This window comes from Leptosomus discolor, chromosome 8 (assembly GCF_034619465.1).
Source record: "Leptosomus discolor isolate bLepDis1 chromosome 8, bLepDis1.hap2, whole genome shotgun sequence".
In the NCBI taxonomy this organism is placed as follows: Eukaryota; Metazoa; Chordata; class Aves; order Leptosomiformes; family Leptosomidae; genus Leptosomus; species Leptosomus discolor.
This window is the reverse complement of record NC_141398.1, coordinates 26,367,137-26,386,531: the sequence shown is the minus strand read 5'-3', so window position 1 is coordinate 26,386,531 and position 19,395 is coordinate 26,367,137. Positions and strand designations below refer to the sequence as shown.

At 37.5% G+C, this 19,395-nt stretch overlaps 1 protein-coding gene across 1 annotated transcript in view; it reads left to right on the top strand.

The window, feature by feature from the left end:
• DROSHA (drosha ribonuclease III) overlaps positions 1–19,395 on the top strand; it is a 70,260-nt gene that overhangs the window by 30,540 nt on the left and 20,325 nt on the right. The window contains exons 15-22 of the mRNA XM_086469181.1: positions 95–219; positions 3,439–3,538; positions 6,499–6,606; positions 11,313–11,420; positions 13,846–13,984; positions 14,643–14,703; positions 16,605–16,664; positions 18,654–18,753. Coding sequence (XP_086325307.1) covers positions 95–219; positions 3,439–3,538; positions 6,499–6,606; positions 11,313–11,420; positions 13,846–13,984; positions 14,643–14,703; positions 16,605–16,664; positions 18,654–18,753 — 801 coding nt within the window. The remainder of the gene's footprint in view (positions 1–94; positions 220–3,438; positions 3,539–6,498; positions 6,607–11,312; positions 11,421–13,845; positions 13,985–14,642; positions 14,704–16,604; positions 16,665–18,653; positions 18,754–19,395) is intronic.

The window sequence follows — 19,395 nt, the reverse complement described above, 5'->3', positions numbered from 1 at the left end:
ATTTATGCCTCGTGGTTCAGGATAGTGTGGGCTAGAGGCAATAAATCTTCCATGGAGATGTTGTCAATTAGGTATATTTTGTTTTTTCTCCTAGAAACCCAGCTCAGTTCGTATTGATCAACTGGACCGCGAACAGTTCAATCCTGATGTAATTACTTTCCCCATTATCGTCCACTTTGGGATACGACCTGCTCAACTCAGTTATGCTGGAGATCCTCAGTAAGATACTTTTCCTTCCATCTTTCGTTCAGAAACTCATTACTGTTGTCATTTATGGCTTAAATAGGGCTTGTTTATGTGCTTAAATGAGTCTGATATAAAGCTTAGTGCTTATGACATTAGACACAAGCTCTAGTAAATTAGAGAATATAAGGTATAACTTCTTTTTTCTGGCATAATTCAGGATCTGCTGAAGTAAATGTGCATGCATGCACAGCATGAAATTTCTCAACCTGAGAACAGCTCTTCTATGTCAGAGCAAAGGTTCCTCAAGCTTCACATTATTTCTCTGAGAGACCAGTTGCAGATTTTTACAGAGAATAGTGTAACAGGAAGGCAGAGGGGAGAAATACTTACCCAGGCTTCCAAAAGTCTGTAGCCTATGGACTTCTGAGCTAGAGAATATATTTAGGTCGTTTTGCTTAATAGCCCTGAATGGACCTTTCTTCTCTCAATTTCTCAAGTCACTGAATCTTCCTTTTTATGCTACTGACAGGGAGAAGATTCCAAGTAATGACTGCCCTAGTAATATTGTGCATCGTGTGAAAAAGGATGCAGTTTTGTTTCAGAACTGCTACTTAATTGTTTAATTAGATCCTCTTCAAGTCTTACATCTCATAATGAAGAATATGGCTATTCTCTGTTTGCTTACTTCATGACATTTATGTTTCTTGCACCCTGCTTTATGCTACTTAGTTGTCTCTTTCTATGCCTTGAAGGATCAAGTCTATGTTCCATTTCCTAGCTTGGAAGCTGTTGCATCCATGCTAGTTTTCTCTATACCTTTCATATCCTTATGGAGATTGAGAGGAACGTGGTGAAGGAGTAGACATGGAATCAGAACTTCAGGCAGAGCAAGAAATACTGTTTTATTCTGGATTTGAGTAGTGGCATAAAAGTGATTGCTGGATTTTGTTCACAATTCTTTTCTTAATTTCTGAAAGTTTCAGGGAACTCTTCCAATGATTTGGGGATCTGTTTTCTGAATGACGACAGACAATATAGTGCCCATCTCTTCTGCATGTATAGTTAAGGTTGTCATTTTCCTCATGCATTTTCCTCTAGTGTTTTTTAAGGATGTTGAATTTCACCTTCAGTTTTGAGGCCCAAATACTCATATGTGTATATGTGACAGACATATTCTTCTACAAATGCTTGCTGAGACTTTTAGATTTAATATGGTGGGAAGAGTGAAGTGCTTATCCAGATAATAACAATATATTTTCTTTTGCCTTTGAGCATGATTTTAATCCTCCTAATCTTTTAGTTTTCTTATCCATAAAAAGAAAGTAATTAGACCAAGGAGTGTAAGAACCATCTCTATTTTGATGCTGAATTTCTTAGTATTTGTAAAGTTCTAGTACCTTGCATTGAAAACAGTATATAAGATACAAAAATGGTTCTTCCCACACTTTTTTATTGTACCTTTCTTTAAAATTTCCTTGTTGTTTTTTTTTCTTTGTTTTTTTTTGCCAGAGCTGCTCACCAAATTTAGGCGTGCTGCTTTTTATCAAAGTAACAACTCATTTTTTGTGAAAAACCTCTGTGGTGCCATCATACATCTCGGGCTTAACTCTGGTGTATGTGTGAAATAGGTAATGCTCAGAAAAGATTTTCCTCTAGTGTGTCTTTTTCTTTATGAGGTTCTCATACGGAATTTTTGTTTCTGTAATCTGTTTATTAATTCTCAAACTTAACTGCAATAGTAGAGCTTGTTCCACCCGTATTAATACTAGTAGTAAAACGTATATTGTAGATCATAGTTTCAGGTTCTTGTTTCTGTATTGAAACCTCCTCGTGGCATTTGTTTGTTTTCTGGTTGGTTGACTTGTTCATTAACTCATTTTTCTTCTTTACATGGGGATTTGTCAGAAATAGATGTACTATTCTGCAGATTGCAGAAATAGAGAACAGAGCATAAGAAAAATCTTTGGATTGATGATTTCAGATGTGCTTACAGACTCAAGAATACCAGAATCTCTAGAGGCAGAGAGTATACATTCAAGAATGCTGCAGAGAAATAGCTATGGAAAAAATGCCAATAAGAAAAGATCTATTTGTGTGCCTGTGAATGTGGGATGCTGGGAAGATTATGGAATAGGAAAAGAGCTGCTGCTTCATTTACTGCTTTGCCACTAACGTTGTAACTTTCTACTAAAACCACTTCTGTAAGTTGATGCTGAGGAGGATCTTCTTTCATAATGTAAATATAAAAGAAAATAAATTACTTGAGTAAACTTCTTCTCTCTGTCCTTTAATTCCCTGCTTCCTATTAAAGGTCTGGTTTTATGGATTTTCTTGAAAAAACTCTACAGAGGTGATACTGTTTTGAAGATAGCATCGTTTCCTAAGCATCGTTTCCTAAGGACACAGGGTCCATGTCATGATTCTCTTGGTTGCTCCTCACATAGTAACTTTGAACCTGTTGGTGAATTGCAGCTGAATATAATGGTGGGATGTTTTCTACAAATGGAATAGATTCTTAAAAGTTTTGTGAAAATCTATGCTAGATCGCGGAGGGACTCCTACCAAGGAAAAAGTTCTGTTACTGAAGTTCATGTGTAATTAGACACCCCCAAAATAAGAAAACTCCAAGCAGTTGGAGGAAACCAGAAACCTTAAGTATATGCTAATGACAGAGAAAACTTGACTTGCTCTTTCCATTCAGCAGAAATCCATAGGAAATGAAACTTATTTCACTTTTCACAGAATGATTTTGTGTTGCACATGACTTGTAAAGCTCTTCCTCATGTACTTCATGGAAATGTTTCAGCCAGTATAAGGACAGACACTTCTTGGAAAAGGTTATGGCTGCTTTTCAGTGAGTGACAGGTAAACCCTGTGGACAAGAGGGAGTTTTTCACTGCCTGAATTCAGATGTCATGCTGTGGGCAAGTGTTTTAAGCATGCGGAGGTGGCCCTTTGGAGAGGACAGGTGAGTATCCGGGAGACCTAGGTTCTGCTCTGAGCTTTGCTGTTCACCTCACATTGCACGTTAATGCCTCATCTCTGCTGCTGTGTCCACCCCACTGGAACAACTGCAGAGACTTGTCACCTCTTGGAAAATGCTTTTGAGATTTTTTTGGAGCAAAAAGATGCTTGTAGACAATCTGTGTGTATATGGGTGCATTATTAGCTGCTAGTGTGTTCATAAGGACAAATGGTGAGAGGCTTTTGTTGTATTGACCAAAATATTTGTTTTGTGGTTTTGTCCTTAAGGTACCAAAAGCTGTGGAAGAGTTATGTGAAGTTGCGTCACCTCCTGGCTAATAGTCCCAAAGTCAAACAGGCTGATAAACAGAAATTATCACAAAGAGAGGTATGCTGGGCCTTCCTATAACTGATAGTTGAGCAGGGTAATTCAGGATGGAATAAAGCCATATGACTGCCCTGTTTATGGAAACAATAGAGATCCTTCACAAAAGATTTTCTTTTCGGGCTGTTAACACTGATTTTATTTTTATCTTTGCTTGTTATTGAATGGATTCTTTTTTCTTTTTTTCAGCTGTCAAACTACTACAAGTTTTTTACCCAATTATAGATATGATTGTTATGGACCCATAACTTCTTTATAGCTGTTGCCATTAATGGTTTCAAGAATTAGCATAGAGAAGGACTTTTATTTCAGAGTGCCCTTTTAACTGGTTCCTAATTTTAAATATTTCTCTTCTGAGATAAAAACTGCCACACTTGTGCAGTGTTTTAAACTGTAATTTATCAGCAGTCTCAGTGACATTCCTTAAGATCTTTGAGTCAAAATCATCTGGTGGTTGTTTTTTTCAGTAACCCTTAATGACAAATGAAGTGTTTGTTGATTTTTTTTTTTTTTTTTTTTTTTTTTTTGGACCCCAAAGCGATGAGCAATAAGCATTTCCTAAGTGCAGATGCTCAGCCAATTGGGATGTAAAATCAGAAAAATAGTCACCTAAATATAGACTAAAGCAGCCTGCTCTCAGGTATCTGTGGTTTTTTAAGCCTTTGGACTGAAGTTTTGAATTTATCTGGTGCATGTCTACCAGGCACTCTTAATTGGACAACTTACGTAAAGAATACATAGAAGAGAAATTAACTGGTACTGGATGGAATTAAGTGGTATTGTATTTTTATTTATTTGATTACAAACCCTGATGATTCACAGAATCATAGAATATCCTGAGTTGGAAAGGACCTATGAGGATCGTTGAATCCAATTCCTGAATCTTCTGCAGTTTGCTAAATGTATGGCTTTGGTTGCAGTAAATGTTCAATACATTTGACATTGCACCCGATTTTTATTATTACTGCAAAGCATAGTATGCTGTTGCATGAGCAAGAGTCTTAATTAACTGTTTCTTTATGCTGATATTAAAAATCCCTTAGCTTCCTTACTTGTAAATGGGAAAAAACACAATGTTTGACTTGAGTGTGCTACAGTTGTAAGGAAGAAAAAAATGTTGTCATCATAGGAGATGATTTTGTTTGCTACAGCTTTCTGCACTCAGAGCAAGTAGAAGGGAAGACCGTTGTTTTATGGGCATCTTTTCATTAGGGACTAATGGATTACTTATTTGTAAAATTGCAGGGGATTGGATGTAGGGGATGATTGTTTTGATTCAAAAGATAAAATGCTCCTTTCACATTTATCACTTACTGTGTGGAGTGCTGATTTTCGTTTCTATTTATCTAGGATAATGAGTTTAAGTAGTTTGCCATCGGAGAGGCATATGGGGCTGAAACTGAAGCTTTATGTAAGGATAATGTATGCATTTTGCCAGTGGAGGTGTCAGTAACTTAGAAGGAGCTGTATGGCTGCGCCAGACTGGTACATGGGCTTTTAGAGATTATGAATCGAATCATATATTATGAATAGCACTGGAGTGTTCCTGAGCCACTCAGCCTGAAATTACATTAGGCACCTGTCTCAGAAAACACCCAGTGACACAGCCTTGAAATGCAAATTTTAGACAGTGCACAAGGGGCACAGTTCTGTAAGTATCTCTGTTCCCTCTGCCGTTGGTCATTCACTGCTATGAGATTGTTTGACGTTATTATTTGTGACAATGTCATGCCTGGGGGCTTTGTTGCTCTAACCTAACTTTGAGTATTTACAGCAGGTGCATAAATTGGGACCTGAAGGCTCACTTTGAAGTCAGTGGAGAGAGAAATGCATTTTTTGGAGCCTTTTATCCCCCTTCATTGAATATAAAAGGAGCTAGGGCTAACTAGCCTCCCACCCTAGACACTTCAGTATTAAGGTGTCTGAGGTTTCATCAATGTAAGTCTGGATAGATGAGCCTCTTGGAACCACTCTGTGAGTCTTTGCAGACCAGAAGACAGAGCCCATTGCTGCCTAGGGATGCTCACAGGCTTCAGACTGAAAGCTTGGAAGAGACAGCTTTGAGCAAGTGCCCTGTAATGAAAAGGAGGAGAGGGAGGATGGGTTGCAGCCTTGAAAAGTTACATGTTCTGAAGAAGGACAAGCACTGAGACAGTCTTTACTGTTTGCTGTGTGGGGAGCTTGCATATCCTGAGGGCTTTGTAGTCTTGGAACCAGGAGATCCTCATCCAGTGATAATTTATTTTAGCTGGTTTTCTTCCATTCAATTTTTACAGAAAGTACATTCTTTTAATGATTCTGTCCCTTTCATATTTTCTAGAGACAAATAAACTGTTTATACAACCAAACAGCCAGTGGTGAAGACAAATCAGATTTTTTTTTTTTTTTTTTTTTTTTTTTTAGTTGAAATAATATTGGTAGATTTCATCATAATAGGCTCCAGGACTAGTGAATGCTGACCCCTTTCCCAGATTGGAAGTACTGACAATGTTGAACAGGAACTATTATGAAGTATCTGAGATCACAAAACAAAGCCTTACTATTACTTAGTCTGTTCTACTCCTACTGAAGGCTTCAAACCAGGAGCACTCATGGTGACAAACTTGAATGTAGAGGTTGTTTTGCACACAGTGGTAAAGAACATGCTGTCATTGTAAGGACCTTAACTTGCTTACTTATGTATCATCTTGGATTTATGAGTTGGACTGGTTTGTTCTGTCATTTGCAGTAAAAAACGTAGTTGCCTCTGTTCTCTCCTTGGTCTGTTGAAATCCTCTGTCTACACTGTACTCCAGCACATCCACCACAGTCCGTGGTTGGCAATTACAAGATTTGGACTAGTCTTAGAAACTGCTCACCAAAAACGAGCCTTAAAATGGGTATTGTGAACTCACTCTTGTGTGCATTGATACTGCTTTGTTGTAGAAAGTTCTTCACAAGACCTGCATTCTCTCCCTGTCTAGGAAGCTCTGCAGAAAATTCGTCAGAAGAACACGATGAGACGTGAAGTGACTGTTGAGTTGAGCAGCCAGGGATTCTGGAAAACAGGGATACGCTCTGACGTCTGCCAGGTGACTAAACCGCAGAGATGTCTGATGTATTTTCTTTCTCAATAGCTGTCGTTTACCTCTTGCAAGGGTTTGCTGTGATTCCAGGCTGAAAAACCAAATGGAAGTTAATACGTTTATCGCAATAAGTTGTGTTGATTTAGGAAACTGTTGTAGTGTCCTGTCCACTCCCTCCATGCACAAAAGAAGTTATTTAAAAATTTTAGTTTTCTTGCCAGTGGTCAGTTAGCACAAGGGAGAGGGGGTAGGCATGACCAGCTTGAGGCTGCAGCTTAGCCAAATGTTGAGTCTAGTGTGGAACTTCAAGGCTGCCTTCATCCGTCAATTGTGTTGGTTTTATATATTTTCATTTTAATGTATTTTTCTATTTAGATATTTTTTAAAAACAAATTTTACAGTGGAGCATGAAGAAATATCTTTACTTGAAAGAAAAGAAAGAACAACCCCCCCCCCACAACTAACTTAACTTTTGGATTAAAACAGGTGACCCTCAGTAGGAAGATACCTCTCAGATACTATTTCATACACATGACATCTTCAGGGTACAGATGTTTGTCAGATCCTATTCTGAAGCGGTTGACAACTACCAGCTTTGTGATATGATAAAAAGAAGTGCGATTTTTATATAATACTATATTAGTAAAATTCAAGTAGTTGTAACAGCCAAATAAATATAATAGAGGTATACTTGCAGCGTTTTTTTAGTTGTTGTTTTGGAGATGTTATTTAAGACTTAAATGCTTACAATTTAATATTAATGTAACAGCATGAAGTATAAACTTTGGGGGTTGCTAGGCAAAGGTATAAGTAGAAGTCCTGTTTATTGTCTTAAGAGTCTGGTAAGGCCAAAGGGGAAATTCTAACAGGAGAGAAATGCTAATAACTGAAATCACTTTTCTTCTGTTTGAAACTTTTCTTATGATTCTACTATTGCTTCTGAAGTTGAAGAAACAGAATAGTGGAACAGTATCTTCTCACATAGCTGAGGAAAATTACAGCCCTTTCATAAGTTTTTGTTGTGAACTGTATCTATTTTTACAGGTTAAGTAAACAGTGTGTATTTCTGATTTAGGAGCTTTGAAATGATTCTGTGTTATTCATAATATCTTCTGTGATTCATCTCGTACTGTCTTGTTGGATATTCCTGTTTCGTTTTGTTGATGAAGGACAGCAAAACACCAAAGAGCAATGAAAGTAAAGCTATTTCACATTTTTGTGCCATCTGCAGCCATAACATCTAAATTAGCCAGTTCTGGTATGAAGGTCCTTTTGATTTGATTTCTTTGAGAGGCCAAGAGTAGGCAAACTATATGTTTGTAAAATGAAAGATTACTGCTGTTGCTATGTGCTTTTTCCCGGATTAAAGACTACTAAATACGCATAAATCAACTCTGTGGGCAAAGCTAAAGAGCAGTGATTTAAAATTAATGCTTTTAAAAGCATTGCAGTTTAGAAGATTGAAACTCTTTTAAGTCACTCTGATCGCTTATAGTTGCTCTAAGTTCCATGTAACAGTAATGACACTGGTCTTTGCAGTCTCAGAAATTAACTGCTTTAAGGGGGAGAAAAAAGGCTGAGTGAAATGTTCCAAAAATATAAAATGGCTGTGTCTGCCAGGCTCACTTGATTTTATCCAGCAGATGAAGCGCACTACTTGGCTACTAAGCTGGGCAGCACTTGCTATGCAGCCTGGCAGGATGGGGCCATGCTGAGAAGTTAACCGCCCCATTGTTTCCTGTATTGCTGCTGTTGTGCCCTCAACAGCTGTGTTAAGTGTTCAGGGTGAGGAGAGAAGCAGTGCATTTCAGAATATTTCAGCTCACCTGGTTCTTAGTAGCTTCAGGTCAAGAGTGTCTGCCAGCCTGGGGGATGGTGGCACTAGCTAGGGGCACCTGAGAGTCCCTGCCGTGCCATGCCAGCTGCAGCAAGAAAAGAACATGCAGCAAGAAAAGAACATGCAGCATAGTTAAAGTCATATATATTTAAAAACAAAAAAGAAGTTGCTTGTGTGTTTATAACCAGATGCAAGTACCAAGGTTATAGGACAACTCCTGTGGCCATATGATTTCAGGAGATTTTTTTTTTTTTAATCACTAGCCATTCTTAGCCTGATACAATATTCAGAGCATAGATATTATTTTCTTATAAAGAGATAAATACATAAAACATCAGAAACATCAGGTGCATCAAATAGCTATAATCCAACACGATGCACATTAATTGAATCAATGAAGTATTTAGTGCCATGAAAGCAGCACTTTGTCAATGTAACTGCAAGAGTCAAATTGAAGGCCTTCTGTGTACTCCCAGGGAGGTGTCAATTCTTCATTCCTTGCACCACAGCTGATAAAAATCTGAAACTTTATATTTCAGTCCTCACAGTTAGGGCCACATGTATTGGTATAAAGATTATTAAACCTTGCTTGAGGGACTCTTTCTGCTTAGTATAGTGGAACAGACAGACATGGAAGCAGAGTTGTCCCATGAAACAATTTTTGGGTTGTGTTTTTTTTTGTTGTGGTTTGGTTTTTTTTGTAATGAATTCCTTCTAGGAGGGAAGACATAGGAAGCACACCTGTACGGTTTATATGGAGATAAGAGGGGTGTTCCCCTAGCTTGTAAATTACCCTAAGACGACACTAAATGGTGGTAACGAAGTAAAATTTCACTTAGACTTACTCAGTTTGCTTGGAGTCGTTTTGCGTTTTTCTGCTATTCAGAGATCCAGAGAGTTTTTCTTGCTGTTAACTAGTTACTTCTATCTGGTAGAAAAGGACCTGGGGGTGGTGGTTGACAGCCAGCAGAACATGAGCTGGCAGTGTGCCCAGGTGGCCAAGAAGGCCAACAGCATCCTGGCCTGTATCAGCAATGCTGTGGCCAGCAGGAGTAGGGAAGGAATTGTCCCCCTGTACTTGGCACTGGTGAGGCCGCACCTCAAATACTGTGTGCAGTTTTGGGCCCCTCACTACAAGAGAGACATTGAGGTGCTGGAGCGTGTCCAGAGAAGGGCAATGAAGCTGGTGAAAGGTCCAGAGCACAAGTGTTATGAGGAGCAGCTGAGGGAACTGGGGTTGTTTAGCCTGGAGGAGGCTGAGGGGAGATGTTAGCACTCTCTTTATAAAAGACCTGAAAGGAGGTTGTAGTGAGATGGGTGTTGGTCTCTTCTCCCAAGTAACAAGTAATAGGAAGAGGAAATGGCCTCACAGTTGTGCCAGGGGAGGTTTAGATTAGACATTAGGAAAAATTTCTTCACTGAAAAGGTTATCAAACATTGGAACAGGCTGCCCAGGGATGTAGTTGAGTCACCATCCCTGGAGATATTTGAAAGATCTGTAGATGTGGCATGGACATGGTTTAGTGGTGGATTTCAGGTTAATGCTTGGACTCTATGATCTTAAAGGTCTTTTCCAACCTAAGTGATTCTATGATTACCTTCTAGCTATGTGTACAGTTCTCAAGGATTTCACAGTCTCTTGCTTAAACTGAAAGTATTGCCATTGGTTATTCTTAACTTCTCAATCTTGTGACATTCACCAGTTTTTATTTTCTGCTGTTCTTTCGTTAATGATATGCAGAAATCCATAACATCATTTATTCCGTAAGTTACACATCGTCTGCTTTGTATGCTTCTTTTTCTTGCATCTCTCCACACTGTATACTCATCTTCTGTAACCGTACACATTCCTCTTTCTGAAATCAATAGTGCTAGCCCTCAGATTTTGATTCCCTTAAAACACATCATTCTTTTGAATATATTCATGTCATGTCGTTAATAGGAATGATTAGAGGAACTGAAATTTTATATCAGTGTCACAAAAATGGTCACATGCATAAAATTCTTTAACTACTGACATTTCTCCTGCAGCTCTTACTTTTCACTCCTATGCAAGATTTTTGATGTTGATACCATACTTGCTGTACTACTGCACTGATAAACTATACTACTTGCTTATTTCAACCCAGATCCATCTGAAGTCAGTACTGGTGTAGAATTTTCCTACTTTAAAACACTGAAAGAGGGAGACTCGTCGCAACATGGAGTTAATTTAATTTTTATTGCAATTTTCCCCAACAGAAAAACATTTTCTATTTCTTCAATGATGAAATAGCAACCTTTCTGATATTTTTTTTTAATTTTTTTATTTTTTTTTTTAGCCAGGAAATGCCAGACTACAGAATTTCAAAAAGCTCTTAATTCTTACTTAGAAAGAAATGAAGCAAGGCACTAATAACAGTGCTTGAAAATCAAGTATCTACTGTTGTTTGGTGAAAGCTGGTTAAAGTGGTATAAAGTGCTTCTTCCCTCATGTTATGAGGCAAAGGGGAAATGGTCTGTCTTCATCTTTGGTACTAATGCAAAACTGCAGGGTGTTGAATGAGAAGGTACAAACATACAGCATTGTATTCAGTCGCAGCTTATTGAAATTTGATGTTACTGGTGACCAGACTGGTAGAAGACTGGCTTTATTTATTTAGCCTGGGTGTGACTGTGTCCGCACTGTGGTTGTGCAGATGGACAAATCTGATTTAATTAAGTGCTCTGTTGGTGAGGGTTGTGAAGCAGTGTTGTTTTTTTTTTTTCTCATTTAAACCAAAACAGTAAAACTGAGTCTTGTGACAAATGGAAAGTGTTTGTATTTATAGCTTAGTCAACTAAGTACTCTGTACACTGAAGTTGAATGCTTTTCATTATTGCAATTGTTTTTTAGCACGCAATGATGCTTCCTGTCCTCACTCACCATGTCCGCTACCATCAGTGTCTGATGCATTTGGACAAATTGATAGGCTACACTTTTCGAGATAGGTGCTTGCTGCAGGTAAGAGATGAAAAAAATAAACTACTTGCTGGTTTGTTTTCCTAATACTATTGAGTTTATCCATAATACCGCCTCCTGTACAAACTTGAGAAATGCATTGCATTACCACAGCTTGGACGTACTTGATTACTTCTACTGCAGATCTTTCAAAAGTTTTAGAGAGACTTCTAAATAAAGACATCTATTGTGCATGTAGGCCTACACCTACCTTTTCTCCAGTGGTAGGTCTGGATTTGCTTGTAATGTGTAGAAAGACAAGAATATGCTTACTGAAAAGACTGTCAGGTACATTACTTATTATTTCCATGTAAATTCTTTTTTTAGATATTTGTGAAGAATATGATGTTATTCTGCAGATGAGTGTACATGCCTTGCTTCTTCCTTTTATAGCCTGTTGTTCTAAAAAAGAATAACTTAAGCATTACTTTTTTATTTTGCGTTTAAAGCTAGTGAAAAGGAGTTGGCCAACTTCTGTTCAGCTCTTGATTTCTGCAAGTACTTGATGAAATTTCTGCATTTTCAAACAAGGGCAGGAACTGGAGAGGAGAATTTCTTATTTGTTTTAGATGCATCTATGTTGCATAACCAGTCATTTATGTAAGTGCGTATTTGGAATTGATCAGATCCAGAAGGCTTTTGGTGTGGTGGCCCCTTTCTCCTTATTTTTTTTTTTTTCTGAAATTACTGAAGGGAAATGGAGACTTCTGTTCAGTATTTCCCCCTGAAATAGGCATCATCTCTTTCTACTGACTGGGGCTAAGAAAGGTGAATTTTGTCTAAGATCAAAATATGCAGTTTCTGTATGTGTATGGAGACTTTACTCCCAGACTACTTTAAGCAGAGGTGTACAAGGAAATCTTTAGCTTCTGTTTTCTAGAAGTTGATTTCAAGGGTTTGTCCTAATGAAAGTTACATTAAACATTGAGCATCTTGTAGGATTTGATTCTTCGCAAGCTGCCTTAGTTTTCATATGAAAGATACAAATGCAATGATGGAAATCTTAAAAATGTTGAGACCAAACACACAAACCAAAAAGCAGATTGCAATTGAAGAGGGGAGACAGCCTAAAATCAAGTGCACACACATTAGTCAAATTAATGTTTAGTTATAACGAAAGTACTTTTTAATGCTTGTTCCCTATGCAAATTCATTTAAAACCTACAAACTTGTTCCAGAAGAGAAAAAGCTTTTTCAAAAATGTATGTAGCACCAGTAATCTACTTATGCATAGGCAGTATTAGATGTACAATTTTGCATTCATTTGTACCAGTTTCATCATGACGTATTTTTTTTAAAGTACTGCCTGGGCAAGAAAGATTACACTAATTTAACTATTCAGAGAAGTTGCAGTGCGTCATCCAGTTCAGATGGAGCAAAAGTTGTACAGTTATGACAAACTAATATTAGCATGGAATTAAAAGGGCTTGGAGAAAGTTCTTATTGTTGATTAAATATAATTTTACTCTCTGAAGTAATTAAACTTCTCCAAATGTTGTGTTTGGAAAGCCATAGACAATGTTTGAATCTACTGCTGGAATGTCTTTGCTCACAGCCTGCAGCACCAGTCCTACAAGTGTTTGAGAAGTAACTTTCTGCAGCTCAAATTTGCCAATGTCTCCTTGTTTTATATACAAGGTCTGTGTATGCATACATTTATAGACGCATAGTATTTTTAAGTGTGTATGCATAAAGAAGGAGAAGATGCACGGGTTTGCAGGATGGAGACATGAAAGCTAGTTGTAGTTCTGTTTGCTGCTGCCGTATTTGTAGTGGTAGTGTCAGCAGCAGCTTAAGCGGTTGATAGTGCTAGATGGTACAAATGTAAACCAGAAGACCAGTCCTGCCATTGCTGTTCACTTCCAGTTAGAGAGTGGCCCTGTATAGTCAGGAGAGAAAGAGTTCTGTGAATAACCATGCCAGAGATAATATACTTGTTTGGGTTTTTTGAAGTAGGAAAGGTTTTTGTAGATATTTAAAAAACCTAAATCAAATATGTGAATGGTTGAGAAGCTCTTCTAGTTGGTCATATTTTTAATATGAATATTTATGTTGCAAAGTTATATGTTTAAATAAGCAAATATATTAAAATCAGGCCAGCAAAGCTGGTAAGCAAAACTTAGGGCAAATTGACAGTTAGTGCTTTTTCTTTTCCAAACTAGTTCTTCTTAAAAGACAAAAAACCCCAGTTAAAGTTAATTAGTTAAACTGATGATTTGGTATAAATTTGCTTCTTTCTGACATCTGAAATGGTACATCGTATATTTAAATTGCTGGAACCAAGCTACTAATTGACGACATCACTTTGTTGCTTTTCTTCAAACTAAAAAATAACAATTATTAGCTGCTAGTCTAAGATTTGTTTTTTCCTCACATTTCTAAAATACATCTAAGCCTTTTTTTTTTTTCTGTGTGTGCTACATTATAGCTTGCCATGACTCATCCAAGCCATCATTTAAATTTTGGAATGAATCCGGATCATGCCAGAAATTCCTTATCCAACTGTGGGATTCGACAGCCAAAGTATGGAGATAGAAAAGTTCACCATATGCACATGAGGAAAAAAGGTATGCTGTTACACCACTACCATTTTACTCTTCCACTTAATCAGTAAGAAAACCTTTTGTCCATTGTTATTTTATTGACCACTGTTCTGAGAGATGCCTTCAGTGGAGGATTTCAATGGTTATACACAGACACCAGTGAGATCTTCTTAAAAGACTGGATTTTGCAAATCCATTGACAAGAGCTGAGAAAAAGCAAGGATAATAAATGGGAGGATGTATTTGCTTTGATTTTTGGAAAGTATTGTTTTCTTAACTTGCTGCTTAACATGGTGAGCAGACTGAAGGATATTTTGTAAAAGTGTCTTATTAATGTGAAAATATGTGGTCTGTCTGCTGCAGAATATTCCTTACCCCTTGAAAGTATATTCAGCTGTAATGAAGGAAATTGTTTATTGTTTATGTAATGTTTGGAATGTCATTTTCATTTAAAGATTGTATTTTTGTTTGGCTCTCTGAATGCAAAAATACAATAATATTGTAATGAGACTTCAGTCAGGCAGAGAGCGGAGGATTATACTTGCTGTAAGTAAACTGTGTAAATAACAGGATGATCTCGTGTACAGCAATTATAAAGTAACATTTTGAGTAATCACTTTCTAAGCATATTCAAATTGAATTAGTGGCTGTTTATTTAATAGTGCATTGTTTATATTTCTAGGAATAAACACCCTGATAAATATTATGTCCCGTTTGGGACAGGATGATCCAGCTCCTTCCAGGTAATGAAAATAATTATTTGCGAGTAGGGAAGCTGTTGCAGAGGGAGATATTTAATAGAAACAACCACCTTGCTGTCAGCAAGAACTTTGGCAAATAGTTGAAATGAAAAGTCATTTTGAGTTGACTTTTATATTACGAAGATATGCTGAATCTCCATTAGCAGTGACATAGTAAATGTTTGGTCATGCCTGCAGAAAACCACTGAGGAAGGTTTTAACAGAGAATTTTATCATTTTTGTTTTTCCTTGAAATGAGGAGGACTAAAAGGCTACCTTTTTTGCTTTCTGCAGAATAAAAAATAGGATTATTTATTGTTGTTATCATTGCTATAAATTGGATTCTCCATCACTTTTCCTTGCAGTAGTACCTTCCTGGCATGGCACCTTGTTAATATGGTGCAATACTGAATGTATCAGCTTTGCTGAATTACTGGTCCAATTTAAAGACATGTAAAACCCATTGATGTTGTAATGTAATAATCCTTAAACAACTAGAAAAAATTCTGTGCAAATAATGTTTAAGTTGTGGTTTATAGTCACAGGCACCATGTTTAGCCAAAGTGAATAAACAAAGCTCATAGGGCTAGTGCAAGAAACAGTTGCATGTGAAATATCCTAAATGCATGCACTAAAGGGCAGAGTGTATTTTAGTTAACTAGTGCTATAACTGGGCCTTTTAAGAGTCATCATTTTGGAGGAATCTCGGGAATGGGAGAAGTTGGTTTCTGAAAAAATTATTGTTGCACTGTTCCCCAAATGCTGTTTCAGCTAGGCCATGCCCTTTTCTTTGAGAGTCAGCTTCAAGTTGATTTCAGCCCTCTTAAGATAATGTGAGAAAAGGCTGAATTGCATTAATTCTCACAAAATAACACACAAATACAAAATCCCAGTTCTGAGAGATCTGTGTGTTCCATTATGTTTCTACACAGAGGAGTTGTAGTTTTGCTCGCACTTTATTGTTTTACACAGCAGAGGTACTTGAATTCTTTCAGCCCATAACAGCCTGCTATTTCAGAAATTACACTGCCTATATAATCATTGATGGAGTGCAAATTAAAATATAAGCTGTCAAACAGTTGAGAAGGATCTTCTGGTTTTAACAAAAAAAGTCCTGTGGCAGTGGTCTTCATTCTGTTACAATTGTATGAAGTCAAAATGGTGCTACTTATATGCTTTGATGTGTAGAGCAGAAATTTGTATACATTTGAAGACACACTCCCATTCTTTTTTAGCGGCTGTGTCTTGTTAGTCCTTTGTTATATAAACAGGCAGAGAGCTTGGAGGAAATGAAACTTTATGCAAAACAAAGGAAGATCAGGAGCAGTGGTGGAAGAATCGCTTAATGGCATCTTTGAATGCATCTTCTTGTACAGACTTTTTTTTCTTTTGAGCTCAAAGGAAGTTAAAGAAAACAGGGCATTTAAAGGTGCTATGAAAAATGAAAGCATGTACTCCCTTGTAGCTCTGCTATACCACTGAATCTTCTGCAGAGTCATCACACCATACAGGTGCTGCTGTTAGTTGCTTACACTTCCCTAGTTGCATGCACAAGTCTGAAGACAGGCTGTTTGCTTCCATACTGGTGCCCTCTGATGGACACAGAAAGCTGATCTCAGTGCCAATCAATGGTACTCTTTCCTTTCTCCATTTGTTAAGCTCTGACAATAGCTCAGAAAGGAACATAGGAAAATTTCAAAGGTGGTGGCGAGTCCTGAGTTCCAAGGTTCATGTAGTAGCTGTTACGTTTTGGAAAGGATTGTAACCCAGACGGTGGGGGAGGCTTCAAGATTGCCTATCATGGCTGATTAGCAATCAGTTCTGATTTGTTGTGTTTTAATTGTATTGTGTAAGTAACCAGTATGTCTTACTTAGCTGATGGTAAACCTTAAAATCCTTTTCAGGATTAACCACAACGAGCGTTTAGAATTTCTGGGAGATGCTGTGGTGGAGTTCTTGACAAGGTAAATGGGGGAATTCTTGAACAGTCTTCAGCTTCGTATGTTATTGTCATACCGTTGGGCCTGATAAGCTTTGCAGTGTCTGCTTTATGACTGTGTATGTTTGCAGTCCTGCCTGATATTTAGAGCTGCACATCTGCACGCAGCTCTCTGAAAATTCCTTCGGTGCTGATGATACAACAAGGAAAATTACAAAATGAAAAGCTGGAGTTTCTGTTTCATGGAGTGCAATTTGAAGTTGATTTGGGTTAGAGACTATTCAGCTACAGACAAGTTGAACTTTGTACCCTTTTTTTAAAGGAAAGATATTTTTCTTAGCATGCCATTTTGTTTCCATGGGTTCTTTTTCTCTAGTTGCAAGTGAAAAGCATTTATGGGTGATACTGAATGTGTTGCAGTTCTTATATTTCCAGTTATTAGGGCTGTAGCTTACGTAATGTCTGTATGTAAATAAAATAGTTGAGCACAAATGTCATTTATTTAAAAGTGATAACAAAAAAAACATGGTTCATCAAAAATAGCTCCAGTTTTGGTCTGTTTTGAGTATTCTGAAATCAGTGAACAAGATAGGGATAATTATCAGTTACCTCCATTGACCTCTCTTACCTGAGTACTAGAGGCAGGCAGTTTGCACAAAGATTATAATCCATTTTCAGCTGCTTTGTTCTACAGTTTTTGATAGGGGATTAGTCCTGTTTACTGTAAAGCTTCTCTTTCAGCAAGTTTGTTATATGAGTAACAAAACCGTCCTTATATCCCCATTCTCTACTAGCCATTAGCTACTCAGTATTAAAAGCTATTAGTCTGTAAAGGTCTCCACCGCCCTTAAAACCCATGACCTTTTCTCTCATGCAACAGCTCAGGCTGATAAGATGGAAGACTTGCTGATTAAAATGTCTTGCATTTTTCATTGTCATTGTTCATCAGCCATCAGTTGACTTTCTGAGCTAACTTGTCTTGATTCAGAAAAAAACTGAGCTACATTTCTGTTCAATAGAGCGTGTAAGCACCTATTTAAGTCTTTTTCCTAACTTTCTTGACTTCAGGTCTCTGCTTTTGTGAATTATGATGCTTGATTAGATTGCCTCATAAGTTTTATTGCAATTTTTTCCTTAAAAACTCTCTCATCCATCTGCAATTTTCTCTCTGTCCTACTGAGTTAATAAAATATTTTAATAATTAGTACCATCTAACTGCCTTATTCATGGAATGTTGAAAACCCTCTCTGTATTAACTTCTTTCTGCCATGGGTTAGATAGTCATATATGAAGATACTCAGAAAGTCGTATATGAAGGTACTCAGAATCATTTATCTATTACTCAGATCTTGGTTGGATCACTGAATTACTTTTTTTTGTTTTGTTTTGTCTCTGTTTTATGAAGTATCTTACTTGCATGATGACAAATACCATTAAAGGCAATTGAAAGCCTGTGATTTTTACTCATTTTTTTTCAGTGGTGTTAGTGACTTCATGCATTTCATAAATAGAGGTTGAGTTCTGTTCTTTGGCTCCATTAGCGTATGTTAAAGTATTGTAAGAAACTTGTAAAACAAATATCCTGAGTGGTGATCTGTCCTGAATCAGTAGTATCATCTTAAAGCACTGCATACTTGCAGCACAGAGTTTCTCAAGGGTGATGGGTCCCTTGTGCTTTATTCCTCAGCATCTTCTAGGTGTCAACCTTGCTGCATCCACTGCTGCTGATAGATAGAAACCTTCAGATGAGAGAACAGCATATTGTTGCAGGGGTTTAGAGATTATGTGCTGCCCAGTAGAGAAACAGTGCTCTTCTTCCCCTGCTGCCAGTGCTATCCAGTCAAATATTATTGAGCGTTGTTTTAATGTTTGTTTCTTTACCTTGCTTCAAGCTGAGTTGCTACCTTGGGAAGGGACCTGTGTTACCAGCTAGGATCTGAGGGAAAGGCACAGTTCCCTAGAGGCACATGTGGTTCATCTTTAACCAAATGCTGATTGATTTTTGTTTTGCCAGTGTCCACTTGTACTACCTGTTTCCCACTCTGGAGGAAGGAGGTTTAGCTACGTACCGCACTGCCATCGTTCAGAACCAGCACCTGGCCATGTTGGCTAAGGTACAGTTTTATACTTCTCTGTATTTGACACCCATAGGTGGGGTACTGTCAGTGCAGGGATTGCTTCTTGAGGGATCTCCCTGCTATGAACATCACTTTCTTTACCATGTTTTTGTGTACAAGATTTGGGATACAGGGACTCTCTTCAGTTTGAAAGTAGGTTTTAAAGATGAACTAGGATTGTCTTCTCTATACCACGTTTTTAGGAGGATTAATTTTTGCAAGCAGAAGGATAAGTTTTTAGGATGCTTATGTTGAAGATGTATCTATATTTACCTTTAAATTTCACAGGTAACGAAGCTGATAGTAGAAATTTAGTGAAGAAAAAGAACCAAACTTTTTTTTATAAAAGGACTTCTTGATAGAATATGTAGGGGGAACATGGAAGCAGGTTGTAGAGGAAATAGGGGAAAAAAATAATCTTGTCTGCTCCCTAACCTATGCAGTCATTTTCAGATTCACTGTGAAAGTGAACTCTTGAGATTTTGGCAAAAACTGCATGATTTCTAACATGTCATCTTTTTGTTCAGTTCTCAGGAGAGGCATGGGGTAGAGAGTGAACACAATGATTTTCCTCCAAAGCTTTCTTTAATGATTTAGATAAGCATGAATTGATTTAAATATTTCAAATCAGGGTTTTGT